Source organism: Euprymna scolopes, chromosome 11 (assembly GCF_053919585.1).
Source record: "Euprymna scolopes isolate OS-2025 chromosome 11, ASM5391958v1, whole genome shotgun sequence".
Lineage (NCBI taxonomy): Eukaryota > Metazoa > Mollusca > Cephalopoda > Sepiida > Sepiolidae > Euprymna > Euprymna scolopes.
The window spans coordinates 2,743,997-2,762,500 of NC_136492.1; the positions used below are offsets into that span (position 1 = coordinate 2,743,997).

General features: G+C 34.5%; 1 protein-coding gene across 5 annotated transcripts in view; it reads left to right on the top strand.

Moving 5' to 3' along the window:
- LOC145287724 (NADP-dependent malic enzyme-like) overlaps positions 1-18,504 on the top strand; it is a 195,380-nt gene that overhangs the window by 129,376 nt on the left and 47,500 nt on the right. For all 5 annotated transcript variants that reach the window (XM_080135477.1, XM_080135480.1, XM_080135476.1 and 2 more), the window contains exon 3: positions 18,065-18,348. In XM_080135477.1, the coding sequence (XP_079991603.1) occupies positions 18,065-18,348 (284 nt within the window). The remainder of the gene's footprint in view (positions 1-18,064; positions 18,349-18,504) is intronic.

An 18,504-nucleotide genomic window follows, 5' to 3' on the forward strand; every position in this document is an offset into this window, starting at 1 on the left:
TTTAATATTTAAATTTAAAAAATCGAAAAAAAAAAAAAAAGAAAAAAAAAAGACATCTCACACCACGATTCGAACCCAAAACATTTTAGATAATGAACCAACGCGCTAATCGACTGACCTAACGTGACGTACATGAAATTTTTTCAGTTTTTCAACTATTTAAAGTAAATCAGGCCATGACGTCATCTGGCGCATGCGTAGAACCGGCCGCCGGTCACGACTGTCACGAGAAGACCGTTTTTGTTGACCCCCCCCCCTGTCAAAAATTGTCGATTTCGGGGTGAAAAAATGAACGTTTTTGGCCAATTCTTCGATATTTTTCGAGCGAAGGATCGAGCTTTGATATGATACCGAGTTTGTGAATTTTTGTTCTGTCTGTCGAAAGTTTTTAGCAGACACACAAACATACACACATACATGCATACATACATTTTCGCTTTTATATATATACTAGCAGGGCTACCCGGCGTTGCTCGGGACCGTATAAACAATAAAAAAAAAACAGATATTGAACATATGTTTTATTCTTAGGGGAGAGGAATCTTTCATCTCAAGTTTTAGCGTTACAAACAAACATTTGTCTTTTATATATATAGATAATGACAGGTTTTTTTGGGGGCCCCCCTCGAAGATAACTGATCAGTTGACCAACTTTTAGTGGTCCGTTTGACGTGAAAATTCGATATTTGTCATCCGGGTGATGGGGCTTCGATATGATACCAAATTTGTCAAGTTTGGTTCTGTCTTTCAAAAGTTTTAGCGTTACAAACAAACATACATACATACACACAGACGTTTGGCTTTTATATATATAGATAGACTAGCAGGGGTACCCGGCGTTGCCCAGGTGTTTGTAGGTGTGTGTGGTGTTAAATAAAAAAGAAACCGCGGGGGGGGGGTAGGATGGAACCCGAAGCCCTGAGGCGAAGTTTGAAAATAAAATCGGCCAGCCAGAATGAGTTAGTGAAAGATGTTTGAAAGTCGTCGAGCGGTTACGACGACGATGTAAGCATTGTTATAAGCGAAGTAAGAAAAGAAAACAACGTTTTAATTAAGCGGGGGGGGGGTAATCAAAACATAAAAATAACACAAAAAAATCTAACGTAAGGCAAACGAACACGTGAAAAATGGCTTAAATAAGCCTGTTTCGATATTAAAATTTAAAAAATCGGTGGATACCCAGGTGTCGCTAAGAATAAGCGAAGTAAAAAAAAAAGAAAAAACCAGGAAAACGAACGTTACGTGAAAAATGGCTTAAATAATACAGGGTTCAATATTTAAATGTAAAAAATCAAAAAAAAAAAAAAAAAAACATCTCACACCACGATTCGAACCCAAAACATTTAGATAAGGAACAAACAGGCTAACCAACTGCGCTAAAGCGACGGAGATGTAATGTGTTTGGTTTTTCAACTATTTAAAGTAAATCAGGTCATGACGTCATCTGACGCATGCGTAGAATCGGGCATCGTTACGAGAAACTCGTTTTTGTTGCCCCCCCCCCCTGTGGAAAATTGTCGATTTTGGGGTGAAAAAGTTAACATTTTTGGCCAATTTTTCGATATTTTTCAAGCGAAGGATGGGGCTTCGATATGATACCGAGTTTGTGAATTTTCGTCACGTGTGTCGAAAGTTTTTAGCAGATACACAAACACACACACACACATACATTTTCGCTTTTATATACATAGATTACAATTAATGAATATGCTGCATTGTCACTTTCATTGTATTATTAATGTTTATACGCTAATTTACGTGAGTAAAATATTAAAATATTTTTATATTTATTAAGATATTTTAGCTCTTTAAAAAATAGTTGACTCTCTTCTCCTCTCCCTACAAAATATATGGCTTTCGAATCGTAAACTGCTTCCAGAGTAGAAAAGTAAATATATTTAAACTAGCGGGAGGTACCAGGCGTTGCCCGGGTGTTTGGAGGTGTGTTTGGGTAAATCAAAACTCCGGGGGTAAAATTTTTTAAAAAAAAGATTTGGCAGGTGAGTATGAGGATCGAACCCGAACCCTTGAGGCAAAGTTGGAAATTAAAGTGTGAAAAAAAATTGTGCGACATTAACCACTGGGCCACCGCGACATTGGCGCGACATACAATGAAAACACGTTTGAATTTATTTAATTACTTAGAGTTGACAGGTGCACATTTTAATGACTTAATGAGGTCAACTTTGACTGCGAGGTAGTATTTTATTTAATGCGGGAACGCTTTTTTTATTTTTATTTTCCCACAAGATATTGGTGGGGGGACCAGCTCCCCTTGTCCAAATTGAATAGCAATTGTCTGATATAAGGAAAATATTTCCACATTGATCAAAGCTGATTGCTTTCGGACATTTCCGGCAATTGCGACCGGAAAAATACCGCCAGAATTAGTGTCGCTTTTATTATACGAAAAAGCCTAATCCACATGCGCGAGCGAAAAATGTGGAATATTTATCTTTTCGAAGTCGAACAAATTAAATAGACAGGCGAGCTCCATTGTTAACTCTGAGATATTACGATTTACATGTGATACAAAAAGTTTTAAGAAGTTGTGAACCGACTGACCGCTTCTCTGAAAAAAGCCTTTTGTAGACATACAGAAAAAGTAAACACACACACATACATTTTCGCATTTATATATATATATATATATATATATATATAGATGTTTGTACAACTAACTTAAAAAAGAATCTAAAGTTTTCAAAACGAAATCGGAAAATCTTATGGATATTTTTATTACTTTTGTGCATGCGCAAATTCATTCATAATTTGAAGTGGTTCAATTTTAAATATTTCTTATCTGTCATTAGCTCAAATGGTAGGTGTTACATTTCCGATCAAGTATCCAGCGTTCTGGTTATCTTCAATCCATTCACGTGGATTGGTATGTAGATCCGCTCCATTTTGGCTTAGTCAAGGGCGGAGGAAGTCCACCATTGGAAATGTGCCACCCAACTCTAACCCACCAAACGAAAACCCATGGGGAAAATCTTTAACTGATACCAAGCCAGGTATGGGCTAATATGCTTATATCCCTCAGGAGCCTCTATATTTATATTTTTCTATCCCTCAAATAGAGAAGGAAGCGAGGCAGGTAAATAAAAAGCATAAATATTCAACAAAGTCAAAAATGGAAAGGACACAAATCCGGCGAATTAAATTTTAGATTTTTTTGGGGGGGGGGGTGTTTTTATTTTTTTTTTGGAAAATCAACAGCTCAACGGAAAAGAAAATCAAAGACGAAAAATGAAAGTCTCTTAAAAGTCTCAATTGCAGGATAGCATGACGTGGCTAAAATTCTCAGGGAATTGAAAGTTGACAGTCAAATAAGTTCCTCAATTAAGAGGCTTATTTATTGAGACGAAATATAAAGGTGAAAGTCAAAGTTCAAATCGACCAAATGTGATCACGCCAGTTCCAAAGTTTTAGATTGAACTGCCATTAAAAACACATCAGATATTTGAAATGAGAAACTTGAAAGAAATAATGAATGAAGATAAATTTGCTACCAAAACTTTCCATTGGAATTAAATCCACATGAGGAATATCAATTCACATATGTCATCCATAGCGGTTTTCCCCCCCCCCCCATTTCCCCCCCCCCCATTTTTATTTTTTTTTCTATTTCTCTTTTTTTTTTCTATTTTTTCTTTTTTCCCCCTTTTTCCCCCCATTTTTTTTCCTATTCCCCACCTTTTTCCCCCCATTTTCTCCCCCCCCCCCATTTTCCTTTTCTTTTTTTATGCTCTTTTTCCTTACTATAGAAGGAAACCCACGACTTGCAAAAATCTTGAGGCCTTGTGCCCTAAAGTTGTAACATAGTTTTGGTGAACAGTCAAAATAAGGCATTAAATATATATATATAAATATTAAAATAAATCATTAATAAATTTCACATTTATTTCAATTGATTTAAAAAAATCAGTAATTTCAGTGACAATAAAAGTATGATATAGGATGCCTTTACAAAAAATAAATTTGATATATAAAAGGCTATACATCTGTCTTTCTGTCTCCATATTTTCAAACTCTATTACTTCTGAAACTAAAAGTCGCAGAGCGGCACTAGGGGCCTCAAAGGATTGAATTTTTTATGGGTCTTTAGCCAATTAAAATAGTTTTACAGGGGTCAAAAAGGGGTTAAAATTAAAAAAATCGTTATACATTTTGTAGATTTATTTTATTTTTAATCAGTTCATATGCGTGTCACGTTAGTACAGTGGTTACAACACCAGCTTTAAATGCTACAGGTTTGATTTCGGTTTCGATTCTAGCTGATGGCATCCAAATACTTTTCTTTTTAACTTTTGAAATCACAACTCTATGATAATATATATGAAATCTGAACAAATTAAAATATCATATTTAAGCGTGTTTTACAACCGGGCAATGCTTCCCCCCCCCATCCACCCATCATGTAGTCTAACTATATTTAGTACAAATAAACTTGAGTCTACATCCGACTTGTCCACCAAATTTCACTGTTTTATGTCTCAACGATAAGCACACCTGAATTTGACGTGTCAAATTGTAAATAACTGTAACCCACTCCTCTTTTTGTACTATCCTGATTTGGACTATGATGGCCATTTTCAGTTCAAGAATAGTTTTTTTTGGGGGGAGGGTTAATATCTGATAAGTGTGAAGCCAATTGAGGATCACACATCTTACTGATGAGACGATCACAAAAGTATCCCACCGTATCCTTCAACAATTGACAAAACAAAGACTGTTGGGTATTCTTTACTGAAACTTGGTGGACAAGTCAAACATTGAAGTTTATTTGTATCACATGTGGTTGGATTGCAGAAAAGTGTTTTGAATTTTATTAACCCCTGGCATTTTTTGGGGGTGGGGGTGGGGGTCACCCTGTATATTTGTGGAGAATCATTTTTGTTGTTTCTAAGACTGCGATTCGTAATCTAAATAACCTGAATTGTTATGTTTATAAGTAGAGAATCTAAAAACATATCCGTCGAAAATACATTCCAGCAATGCTTGTAATAATATCGTATGCACGATATCGAACCAAAGTGAAATTTGAGACGCACAACAGAGTTCAGTGGATTGTTGAAGCAAATCTAAACGTGTTCTGTTAATGAATTGCCCGATTCTGACGTGTGAAAACTTTCTTTTTTTTTTCTTTTTCTTTTTTTTCTTTTTCTTTTTTTTCTTTTTCTTTTTTCCTTTTTTTTCTTTTTTCCTTTTCTTTCTTTTTCTTTTCTTTCTTTTTTTTTCTTTTTTCTTTCTTTTTTTTTCTTTCTTTTTTTTTCTTTTTTTTCTTTCTTTTCTTTTTTTTTTTTTTTTTTTTTTTTTTTTTTTTTTTTTTTACGATGATAAACAGCATGTAGTGATTGGCGAAGGTGCTTACGATGTTCCCAGGAGGTTAGATATGAGGTCATTTATGGATTTCACGAAAAGTGTTTATATGAAAAAATAAACTATATTCAAGCTTGACACACCACGTCATTAACCACTTAGCCACCATTATCCTCAAGTGCTTGCTCGTTGGTGGTTCTTCAGGTTTTGGAAGAATTGCTAGTTGATGATTTTTTTTTTTTTTGTTTTTAGACAATCACGTCGACACACCAGTTCTTGCCAGATCACTGAAGGTTAAGCAACAATGAACTGGTCAGTACTAGATGGGTTACCATTTGTATATACTGTGCAGAGTTGTAGAAATTTCCAGATTGGTATCTGGGGACGCATTTAACTGGCGTGGGGTGGGGGATACACCCCCAAATTAAGACGGAAAGCAACAAGGGGAAACTACCGTCTTTACTTGTTTACCCAAGATTACCATGGCTCCACACTTTGAAGAGCCATGGTCACCAATGCTGTTAATACATCAGGCCTGCTGCATGCATCCAAATCCCAAGAGCTATAGAAGCCTTCGATCATGTCTGAAAGTGACACAATGTTCAACGAGCGAGATGAGAGATGTGATGCTGTACAACTCCTGCTCTCTACGGATCCAAGTTATAACAACAGGACCATTGCCAGCACCCTCAAAATGCATTGCTGGATTGTTATGAATAAAAGAAACGTGCCCAGGGTCATGCAAATAAAGTTTTCGGCCACGATTATGGCTGTTGGTGTGGTTTCAAGTCAGTGCCACATTAATCAAAGTAATCTGGACATGGGAAAACTTTAGAAAAACGATATGCAATAAAATTCTGTTTTAAACTTGGACAAAATGTCACACAAACATATGGAATGCTTCAGACTGCTTTTGGACCATCTTGCATGAACCGAGCATCAGTTTTTGAGTGACATAAGAGATTCAAGGAAGTTAAGGAGTCTGTGAGGGATGATGAGAGATGTGGGAGGAGTAAGGAAGTCAGAACACCAGAGTTGATTGGCCAAATAAAGAATTTCATGGATGAAGACGATCATGTGTCAATAGACAATAAATGCACAATTTGATGTCAGTGTGGGAACTGTACATACAATTATTCACGAGGAACTGAAGATGTGGACGATTTGCATGAATGCACCAGTTCACAACTTGTCACAGACTATTTGACCAGGATGAACATCAAGACAGTTCCTAACCCTTCCTATAATCACGACAGTTCCTCACCCTCCCGATAGTCCAGAGCTTGTTTCCTGTGATTTTTGGTTATTCGCTAAGCTCAATGAAAACCTTAGAGTCTGTCGTTATGAGACAATTGAGATGAAAGGGATTGTGACGAGGGTCATTGATTTGCTCACGCAACGACGTTCATAGGGCATTCCAGAAATTGTTGGAACTGTAAAACAAGTGCGTTGCAGCTGGAGGAGATTACTTCGAAGGGGACTAGAGTTTCATGTGTATATTTTCAATAGAAATGCCCATACAAAGAAAAGTCTGGAAACTTATTGAAGGCACCTCATATATTATAATCAATTATCACTCACATCCAGTGTTGACCTTACAAGATGAAAAAAAGAAGTTTCTAACCAAATAGGTCACACACTGTCTACCAAACTCTAGCCTCTGTTTCATCACTGCAGTGTTGCATAATTGTGCTTGTTTTACAAGTATTTCCCCGGAATGTGCTCAGATGAACTCATTGCACTTGTATGCTCCTTCTCGATGTAGATACTCCCCAAATGACCCGTCAGCAAAATCACACCTCTTCAATGTACAGGTATCCAAATGTTGGCTGACTTTCTTTTCTCAAACTGCTAGCCTTTGGAATTCTTTCCCTACTCCCTGTTTCTTTGCCTGTAGCAACATGCAAAAGTTTAAATGCAATGTAAACAAGCATCTCATGGCACAACTCCCCACTTAGGATGCCCCCTTAATTAACCGTAGCCTTTCGTGTCTCGGTAGCACAATGTGCCTTTTCGAAGCATATAAAGATAAAAAAAAAATTTTTTAAAAAGATCTGCAAAAAGTGGCTTGACAGCCCTGTCAGCATTCCCCAGTAAGGCTGCTTCAGGCGATTAGCAATAAATCAGCTCTTTCTCAAAAAGAGAACACAAAGCCTGGAAGGGTGGACCTTCTAGAACTGCACAGAACAGAACTCTAACCGCAAAATCAACATGGACCGGATCATTAAAAGAATGGTTTAATTTTTGCTGATTTGTGGGGGGAAGGGGGGATAAAAATCCCTAGCCGAGTTCTATTTAAAAATTATTAAAACAAACTTCTTAATATACTCAGTCATGGATATTCGAGCGACTATATGAAGGTTAACTAATTTGCATATTCATTGGAAAAACGAGCGTTCATTAATTAATTTTTTATAATTTCTTATTGAATGATTCGTTTCATTTCACTATTTCGCTGAATTTTATTTATGCATAGTTTCTACATTCTGCATACTTGTCAAATTTAGGATGAAAACGTTTAAGCACATTGCGATTTTTTGATATCTATAAAAGTGACCTTGTTAGTGTGTGTGCGAAAAACCTCGACCAAACTTCTCTGAATATTTGGTCTTCAGAGTTGAAATTTGATATATAGGGTATTTGGACATGTGGCTCATTTTCGATTTGGATTTCAGCCTATAAAAATAGTTGCTAACGGATCAAAATTTTAAAAAAAAAATTAGATAAAATAAGCAGTTGACCTTGGCAAGAGTAAATCGACTAACTCCAGAGCATGCACACATACACATTTTTAGCTTGAAGTCACTTAATTTTTAGCTTTTTTATCCATTCAGCAATAGCTCAAACCATAACAACTAAGCCTGAAACACTGACTGTTTTGGTTTCAATTCCAAATGATAGCACCAAAATCATTTTTTTTTTCTTACCTTTGAAATCCTTACTATATATATTGGGTACAATATAATAATCAGTAGAAAATGTTGTCTATAATAAGAAATCTGCATGAATTAAATAATATTTAAACCTAGTTTATGACCGGGCAATGCCGAGTTGCCTGCTAGTTGTTGATTATTTTGGAGAAAATTGTTTTGGAGAAAATTGTTTTTTTTTTTTGTTTTTTTGGGTTTTTTTTTTTTCTGTTTTTTCATAGTTTTGATTTTGATGCTTTTGGAACCAGCTTCATACAGTTTTGAGTTTATTTGCTTTTTTTTTTTTTTTTTTTTTGATGAAATTTTATGCGTTTGTTTTAGACGTCACGTGATTGTCATATTAGGAATGTGACGGATTAATTTACAAAGTGCTTTCAATAATTTTTTTTTTTTTTTTTTTTTACTCATGTTCACACCTTACGAAGCATATCGCCACTTGGACGCAAAGGGCTACTATTTGGGGCCACGTCTAGAAAAGATTAACAAGATATTTGTTTATGTTACATTTAAACTTCTGCATATCAGTACAGCCAGGGAAACAAGCAGCAGGAAGGGAATTCCCAAGCCTGGCTGTTCGAGGGGAGAAACTATTAGAATAGAAAGCTTTCTGGCATTTATGGACATCAACAGTGAAGGGGTGAGATTTTGTTGCTAAGCAGGTTTGTCGGTGATATGTACGTTGTTTCCAGACTTTTTGTATGGGCACTTTTATTGATAGTACACGCATGGAACTAGTCCTCTTTGAAGTAATCTCCTCCGGCTGCAATGCACTTGATGTACACTTCCAACATGAAAGTTCTGTTGTATGAGCATGTCAATGACACCCGTCGAAGTCTTTCATCTCCTCAGTTGTCTCATAAGGACAGCCGCTGAGGTTTTCAAAAGTCAAAAGGAGCAAGGTGTGGCCTATAGGGAGGATGAGGAACTGTTTTGATGCCCATTTTGGTCAAATAGTCTGGGTGAAGGATGGAACAAGCTTTACACAAATCTTTCACATCTTCAGTTCCTCGTGAATAATTGTGTGTACAGTTCCCACACTGACATCAAACTGTGCACTTATTGTCTCTATAGACACACGACGGTCCTTATCCATGAAATTCTTTATTTGGCCGATCAATTCTGGTGTTCTGACTTCCTTACTCTTTCTACACTTCTCATCATCCCTCACAAACTCCCTGCCTTTTTTGAATCTCTTATGCCACTAAAAAACGAATGCTTGGTTCATGCAAGATGGTCCAAAAGCAGTCTGAAGCATTCCATACGTTTTTGTGCCATTTTTTAAGTTTAAAACAAAATTTTATTGCATATCATTCTTCTAAAGTGTCCTCACGTCCAGATTGCATTTTTGAAATTCATCAGCTGTGACAATCGCACTTTAGTAGGGTGTATTCCAGTTCCTGCTGTAGCTGTTCATTTGAAGCTGAAATCATGAAAATTAGTCGGTCATCTCATAAGATGTATAGCAATAACATCCTAAATTTTCAAGAGTCTGCAACAATTTTAAATGACTGTATAAAAAAGTCTGGAAACTTATCGAAGGCACCTCGTAGTTCAACTTTTTGACTAGGGTTAGAAGATGGCGAGTTTATTTCATGTTCAAGTTGAGGTCGTTGTTTAAAATGTTTTTTTTTTGTTTTTTTCTTCTACAAAAGAGTCACCACTTAGCAAGGCCTGGAGCCCATTCGAGGTTTACGGCAGTCAATGGGACAATATCTTAGTAATCGTTAATAGTGGAAATTTGGTATTAGATTATTTAAAGGAACGATTCAACAAGAACTTGTTTACATTGGACTTGAAGACAACAATATTGTCGTCAGTTGAGGAGCGCAGACGAGACCAACGAAACAGTGTTTCCACAGGCAGATAGAGAGTAGGGGAAATTATTAATAGTGGTTTAAGCTAGATGAGTGTTTTTTTGTGAAAGTCGGGCAAGGGGGGGCATAGATTGGAGCTCAGTCGAGCACTTACCATGAAAATATCGATAGAGCAGAAACAGGTTAATAACGTCTCTTCTGTGGGAAAGAGGTCGCAGTGAAGAGAAAAAGGCATCGCTTACTAGATTAAGTGCACTTGCACTCTTCAGTGAGACGCGTGAATAAACGCTTATTTCATCTAACATGAATTTTGGAAGTGAACTTTGTATTATTTTGTTTTGACTGTTTTTTAAATTGATTCTTTTTTGACATTGTGGCACGAAAATTTGTACAAGTGCAAAGTTTTGCTGCAAAAACACTGGTTTGTTATTACATTCAACTTTGCAATTTTTTTTTCTTTTTTGCTTTCTATTTTTTCTTTTTTTCTTTTTCTTTTTTGCTTTCTATTTATTTTTTCGTGTTTCTTTCTTTTTTCTTTTTTTTCTTTTTTCTTTCCTTCCTTATTTTTTTTTACTTTTGTGCATCTCAAACAAGTCACGTGACTTTGAGAACTTGGATCCCAAAAAATTGTTCAGTGAACATCTAAATAATTCTATTAAACTGATAAATATATTTTATATATAGTTTATTTTTTATATTTTTATAAATATATTTTGTATATAGTTTATTTTTTATATTTTTATAAATATATTTTATATGTAGTTTATTTTTTATATTTTTATAAATATATTTTGTATATAGTTTATTATTTTTTTTATATTTTTATAAATATATTTTATATGTAGTTTATTATTTTTATATATATATATATATCTATACAAAGAAATTTGAGTAATCTATATTTTTTTCTCCTAATCTGTCAGTTTCACTTTTTCTCTAAAACTACTGGGCCGATCTGATTGAAATTTTGTATGGACCTTTGATAAGGTGCGACAAACTAAATATTACGGCACATGTTCGATGCACATTTACTCTAGAAGTTTGGCTAAAAATATAAATCTCACCTATCTGTTTAAATGTATGTATGCCTGCTTAAACTTTCGACAGATGCGACGAATTTTCGTGAGATTGGTATCGTTTTGAAGCTCGACCCTTCGAACGACAAATATCGAAAAATTGGATAAAAACATTAATTCTTTCACCCTTAACTGGGCACTTTTCTACAGGGAGGGGTCGCTTTTTTCGCCGATATTTTAGAAAGTTATCCTCTCTTTCCGATTGACTAGCCTTAATTTAAACCTTCGGCATTTCCGGTTTGGCGACGGAAGCAACAGCAAAGACTTTTTTTTTTTCACTTTCATTTCCTCCATCGTGGTACGGGTTCGAGCCTGCTTGCCTACTACCACTTTTTTTTTTTTTTTTTTTTTTTTTACTCAACCCACACCTCCAAACACCCGGGCAACGCCAGGCACCCAGGCTAGTTACATAATATCCCTATATTATGGAGGAAGGGGTTAGAGATAAATCCTAAACTTTACATTAAAGTTTTAAAATTTTAATTATATTTTAATTAAATTAGTTATTTTCCCCTTAAATTTGTCCCTTTTGTCTGCATTAAATTTGTTAAATTCAAACTAAAAATGAAATTGATTTGCGTTTCAATTTTTCAATTATCTGTTGGATTTGGTGGAGGTAGGTGGGTGGATTTGATGATTCTGCTGGCATCTTAGCTATTTTTTCTCGCTGTATTTCTATATAGCAAGAAAAAATAGCTAAGATGCCAGCAAAATGCTGCTAAAATAAGTCCGACCTTTGCTGAATGTCAAACAGCAAAACCTAAGTTTATTGCATTGTTATAGCTATTTTTATTTTCTCCATTTTTAAACTATGAAATGAATGCACAGTTGCAACAAAGCCAATATTTAACGCGCCACAAATAATTACAAAAATAAACATCGAATGGCGATATGTTAAAAAGAAAAGTTTTTTTTTTTTTTTTTTTAATGGTTTAAGATGAGGCTAGATAATTTGAGATGAGGCTAGATAATTTGTGTATTTTTTTTTTTTTTTAATGTTTTAAGATGAGGCTTGATAATTTGAGATGAGGCTAGATAATTTAAGATGAGGCTTGATAATTTAAGATGAGGCTAGATAATTTAAGATGAGGCTTGATAATTTAAGATGAGGCTTGATAATTTGAGATGAGGCTAGATAATTTAAGATGAGGCTTGATAATTTAAGATGAGGCTAGATAATTTAAGATGAGGCTTGATAATTTAAGATGAGGCTAGATAATTTAAGATGAGGCTTGATAATTTAAGATGAGGCTTGATAATTTGAGATGAGGCTTGATAATTTGAGATGAGGCTTGATAATTTAAGATGAGGCTTGATAATTTGAGATGAGGCTTGATAATTTGAGATGAGGCTTGATAATTTGAGATGAGGCTTGATAATTTGAGATGAGGCTAGATAATTTGAGATGAGGCTTGATAATTTGAGATGAGGCTTGATAATTTAAGATGAGGCTAGATAATTTAAGATGAGGCTAGATAATTTAAGATGAGGCTTGATAATTTAAGATGAGGCTTGATAATTTAAGATGAGGCTAGATAATTTAAGATGAGGCTTGATAATTTAAGATGAGGCTTGATAATTTTAGATGAGGCTTGATAATTTAAGATGAGGCTTGATAATTTAAGATGAGGCTTGATAATTTGAGATGAGGCTTGATAATTTGAGATGAGGCTTGATAATTTGAGATGAGGCTTGATAATTTGAGATGAGGCTAGATAATTTGAGATGAGGCTAGATAATTTGAGATGAGGCTTGATAATTTGAGATGAGGCTAGATAATTTAAGATGAGGCTAGATAATTTAAGATGAGGCTAGATAATTTAAGATGAGGCTTGATAATTTGAGATGAGGCTTGATAATTTGAGATGAGGCTTGATAATTTGAGATGAGGCTTGATAATTTAAGATGAGGCTAGATAATTTAAGATGAGGCTAGATAATTTAAGATGAGGCTTGATAATTTAAGATGAGGCTTGATAATTTGAGATGAGGCTTGATAATTTAAGATGAGGCTTGATAATTTGAGATGAGGCTTGATAATTTGAGATGAGGCTAGATAATTTGAGATGAGGCTTGATAATTTGAGATGAGGCTTGATAATTTAAGATGAGGCTAGATAATTTAAGATGAGGCTTGATAATTTAAGATGAGGCTAGATAATTTAAGATGAGGCTAGATAATTTAAGATGAGGCTAGATAATTTAAGATGAGGCTTGATAATTTAAGATGAGGCTAGATAATTTAAGATGAGGCTAGATAATTTAAGATGAGGCTAGATAATTTAAGATGAGGCTTGATAATTTAAGATGAGGCTAGATAATTTAAGATGAGGCTTGATAATTTAAGATGAGGCTAGATAATTTAAGATGAGGCTAGATAATTTAAGATGAGGCTTGATAATTTGAGATGAGGCTTGATAATTTGAGATGAGGCTTGATAATTTGAGATGAGGCTTGATAATTTGAGATGAGGCTTGATAATTTGAGATGAGGCTTGATAATTTGAGATGAGGCTTGATAATTTGAGATGAGGCTTGATAATTTGAGATGAGGCTTGATAATTTGAGAGGAGGCTTGATAATTTGAGATGAGGCTTGATAATTTGAGATGAGGCTTGATAATTTGAGATGAGGCTTGATAATTTGAGATGAGGCTTGATAATTTGAGATGAGACTTGATAATTTGAGATGAGGCTTGATAATTTGAGATGAGGCTTGATAATTTGAGATGAGGCTTGATAATTTGAGATGAGGCTTGATAATTTGAGATGAGACTTGATAATTTGAGATGAGACTTGATAATTTGAGATGAGGCTTGATAATTTGAGATGAGACTTGATAATTTGAGATGAGGCTTGATAATTTGAGATGAGATTTGATAATTTGAGATGAGGCTTGATAATTTGAGATGAGGCTTGATAATTTGAGATGAGGCTTGATAATTTGAGATGAGGCTTGATAATTTGAGATGAGGCTTGATAATTTGAGATGAGGCTTGATAATTTGAGATGAGGCTTGATAATTTGAGAGGAGGCTTGATAATTTGAGATGAGGCTTGATAATTTGAGATGAGGCTTGATAATTTGAGATGAGGCTTGATAATTTGAGATGAGGCTTGATAATTTGAGAGGAGGCTTGATAATTTGAGATGAGGCTTGATAATTTGAGATGAGGCTTGATAATTTGAGATGAGGCTTGATAATTTGAGATGAGACTTGATAATTTGAGATGAGGCTTGATAATTTGAGATGAGGCTTGATAATTTGAGATGAGGCTTGATAATTTGAGATGAGGCTTGATAATTTGAGATGAGACTTGATAATTTGAGATGAGACTTGATAATTTGAGATGAGGCTTGATAATTTGAGATGAGACTTGATAATTTGAGATGAGGCTTGATAATTTGAGATGAGATTTGATAATTTGAGATGAGGCTTGATAATTTGAGATGAGGCTTGATAATTTGAGATGAGGCTTGATAATTTGAGATGAGGCTTGATAATTTGAGATGAGGCTTGATAATTTGAGATGAGGCTTGATAATTTGAGATGAGGCTTGATAATTTGAGATGAGGCTTGATAATTTGAGATGAGGCTTGATAATTTGAGATGAGGCTTGATAATTTGAGAGGAGGCTTGATAATTTGAGATGAGGCTTGATAATTTGAGATGAGGCTTGATAATTTGAGATGAGGCTTGATAATTTGAGATGAGGCTTGATAATTTGAGATGAGGCTTGATAATTTGAGATGAGGCTTGATAATTTGAGATGAGGCTTGATAATTTGATAATTTGATAATTTGAGATGAGGCTTGATAATTTGAGATGAGGCTTGATAATTTGAGATGAGGCTTGATAATTTGAGATGAGGCTTGATAATTTGATAATTTGAGATGAGGCTTGATAATTTGATAATTTGATAATTTGATAATTTGAGATGAGGCTTGATAATTTGATAATTTGATAATTTGATAATTTGAGATGAGGCTTGATAATTTGAGATGAGGCTTGATAATTTGAGATGAGGCTTGATAATTTGATAATTTGATAATTTGAGATGAGGCTTGATAATTTGAGATGAGGCTTGATAATTTGAGATGAGGCTTGATAATTTGAGATGAGGCTTGATAATTTGATAATTTGATAATTTGAGATGAGGCTTGATAATTTGAGATGAGGCTTGATAATTTGAGATGAGGCTTGATAATTTGAGATGAGGCTTGATAATTTGAGATGAGGCTTGATAATTTGATAATTTGAGATGAGGCTTGATAATTTGAGATGAGGCTTGATAATTTGAGATGAGGCTTGATAATTTGAGATGAGGCTTGATAATTTGATAATTTGATAATTTGAGATGAGGCTTGATAATTTGAGATGAGGCTTGATAATTTGAGATGAGGCTTGATAATTTGAGATGAGGCTTGATAATTTGATAATTTGATAATTTGAGATGAGGCTTGATAATTTGAGATGAGGCTTGATAATTTGAGATGAGGCTTGATAATTTGAGATGAGGCTTGATAATTTGAGATGAGGCTTGATAATTTGATAATTTGAGATGAGGCTTGATAATTTGAGATGAGGCTTGATAATTTGAGATGAGGCTTGATAATTTGAGATGAGGCTTGATAATTTGATAATTTGATAATTTGAGATGAGGCTTGATAATTTGATAATTTGATAATTTGAGATGAGGCTTGATAATTTGATAATTTGAGATGAGGCTTGATAATTTGATAATTTGATAATTTGATAATTTGAGATGAGGCTTGATAATTTGAGATGAGGCTTGATAATTTGATATGAGGCTTGATAATTTGAGATGAGGCTTGATAATTTGAGATGAGGCTTGATAATTTGAGATGAGGCTTGATAATTTGATAATTTAATAATTTGATAATTTGATAATTTGAGATGAGGCTTGATAATTTGAGATGAGGCTTGATAATTTGAGATGAGGCTTGATAATTTGAGATGAGGCTTGATAATTTGAGATGAGGCTTGATAATTTGAGATGAGGCTTGATAATTTGAGATGAGGCTTGATAATTTGAGATGAGGCTTGATAATTTGAGATGAGGCTTGATAATTTGAGATGAGGCTTGATAATTTGAGATGAGGCTTGATAATTTGAGATGAGGCTTGATAATTTGAGATGAGGCTTGATAATTTGAGATGAGGCTTGATAATTTGAGATGAGGCTTGATAATTTGAGATGAGGCTTGATAATTTGAGATGAGGCTTGATAATTTGAGATGAGGCTTGATAATTTGAGATGAGGCTTGATAATTTGAGATGAGGCTTGATAATTTGATAATTTGATAATTTGAGATGAGGCTTGATAATTTGAGATGAGGCTTGATAATTTGAGATGAGGCTTGATAATTTGAGATGAGGCTTGATAATTTGAGATGAGGCTTGATAATTTGAGATGAGGCTTGATAATTTGAGATGAGGCTTGATAATTTGATAATTTGAGATGAGGCTTGATAATTTGATAATTTGATAATTTGAGATGAGGCTTGATAATTTGAGATGAGGCTTGATAATTTGATAATTTGATAATTTAAGATGAGGCTTGATAATTTGATAATTTGATAATTTGTGTATTTTTTTGCAAACTCTTATCCTCATCTTCATAGTTGTCGTTTCAGTACGTTTTGACCAACTCATCCTCTGACCTTCTTCGGGTGATTAACCATGACGGCTAGGAATGCTGTGTCTTGTAACTGAATCCCCAGTATTTACTGCCTTCCATAGTTGTCGTCTCACCACGTTTTGGCCAACTAATCCTATGGCCTGCTTTGGATAGGATTGAAACCGCTATCTTCAGATAATGCTCACCTGGAACCATAGAGACTCGATGCCTTTAGCCACTGCGTCGCGAGTCTTCTTCTGTAAAACCTTGGGTCAAAAACCTAGAACCGTAGAGTATGTACGTCCGACGCTATATGCACGTCCGATGGCCATATGTACATCCAACGGCAATATGTTGAAAGAAACGTTTATTTTCCTTTTAAGATTTTCTATGCTTTTTTTCATGCTTTATGAACTAAAATCGTTTAACGGCATCGTTTTGAGTATTCTTTTATTACATATTGTTCTTCTAAAGTGTCTTCACGTTCAGGTTGCAATTTTGAAATTCAAAAACAATATTATGTACTGAAGTGTAATGTCGAAAATAGTAAGATATCCAAAAATTACGAAAATTCATCAAGTAGAACAACTATTGTGATTTTAATAAAAAAAAGAAAAATGTCTATCGTTATACACGAGAAATATTGTCATCATTAGTAAAAAAAAAAAGAAAAAAGTCTATCGCTATAGACAACAAATATTGCTGCCATGATACAAGTAATTTAAAATATTCTTTTCTGAGTTATGTCCCCTGAGTGTAGACTTCAACTGTCTACTTCATAATGTCATAACAAAATGCGATTTTACTCAATTTGTGATAAAAATTACTTTTAACTACAAATACTTTTTTACTCAATGAATTTTCGTAATTTTTTGATATAGTACTATTTTCGACATGACAATTAAGTACGTAATATTGTTTTTGCTATAAAACAACATATTTTTTTATCAAAAATCAATTTGTTGACTATCTTAACAAGCATTGTTCTTTTTTCTAAGAACATCTCACCAGTGGAACAAGCTACCATGAGCCTGCTTTCCAACCGACTACAGCATGATTGTCTTCAAGTCTAATATAAACAAACAATCAATTCCTCTTGAGTAATCTTTGTTTACTTTTTATTTTCAGTCGTCTTGTGGTGGCGATCATTGTTCAACTGACAATTTTTTGAACCCTTATTTTCGAGTGACCGTTGGCGATCTTTCAATATTAAAAAAAATTTTGACTTATATTCAAATTGATTTCTTTTTCTTTCTTTAAACTTTTCTTTTTTATGCATTTTTCAGAGTTTGGCTTTTACGTTAAAAGAACGTCAGGTGATGGGTATCCATGGCTTGTTGCCGCCATGCATTATCACGCAGGATCAGCAAGCGTATCGTGTCCTAGAGAACTTCCGCCGCAGAGCGACTGACCTCGACAAGTATATTTATTTGACGGCTCTTCTAGATAGAAACGAGCGGCTCTTCTACAGAGTGCTCGTCGAACATGTTGAGGAAATGATGCCCATCGTCTACACACCTACGGTCGGACAAGCATGTCAGGAGTATGGACTCTTATTCAGGCGCCCCAGGTAAATTATTATTAATGTTACCGCCATTTTGTTTTTTTCTTTCTTTGCTCTTTTTATTTGCTTTGAGTACGGCTACCTATTTCAAAATAAAACTTGTGAAATATTTTATTTTTGAGATATGAATCAAAAAATCAGATGAGACGACTATTCTCATCT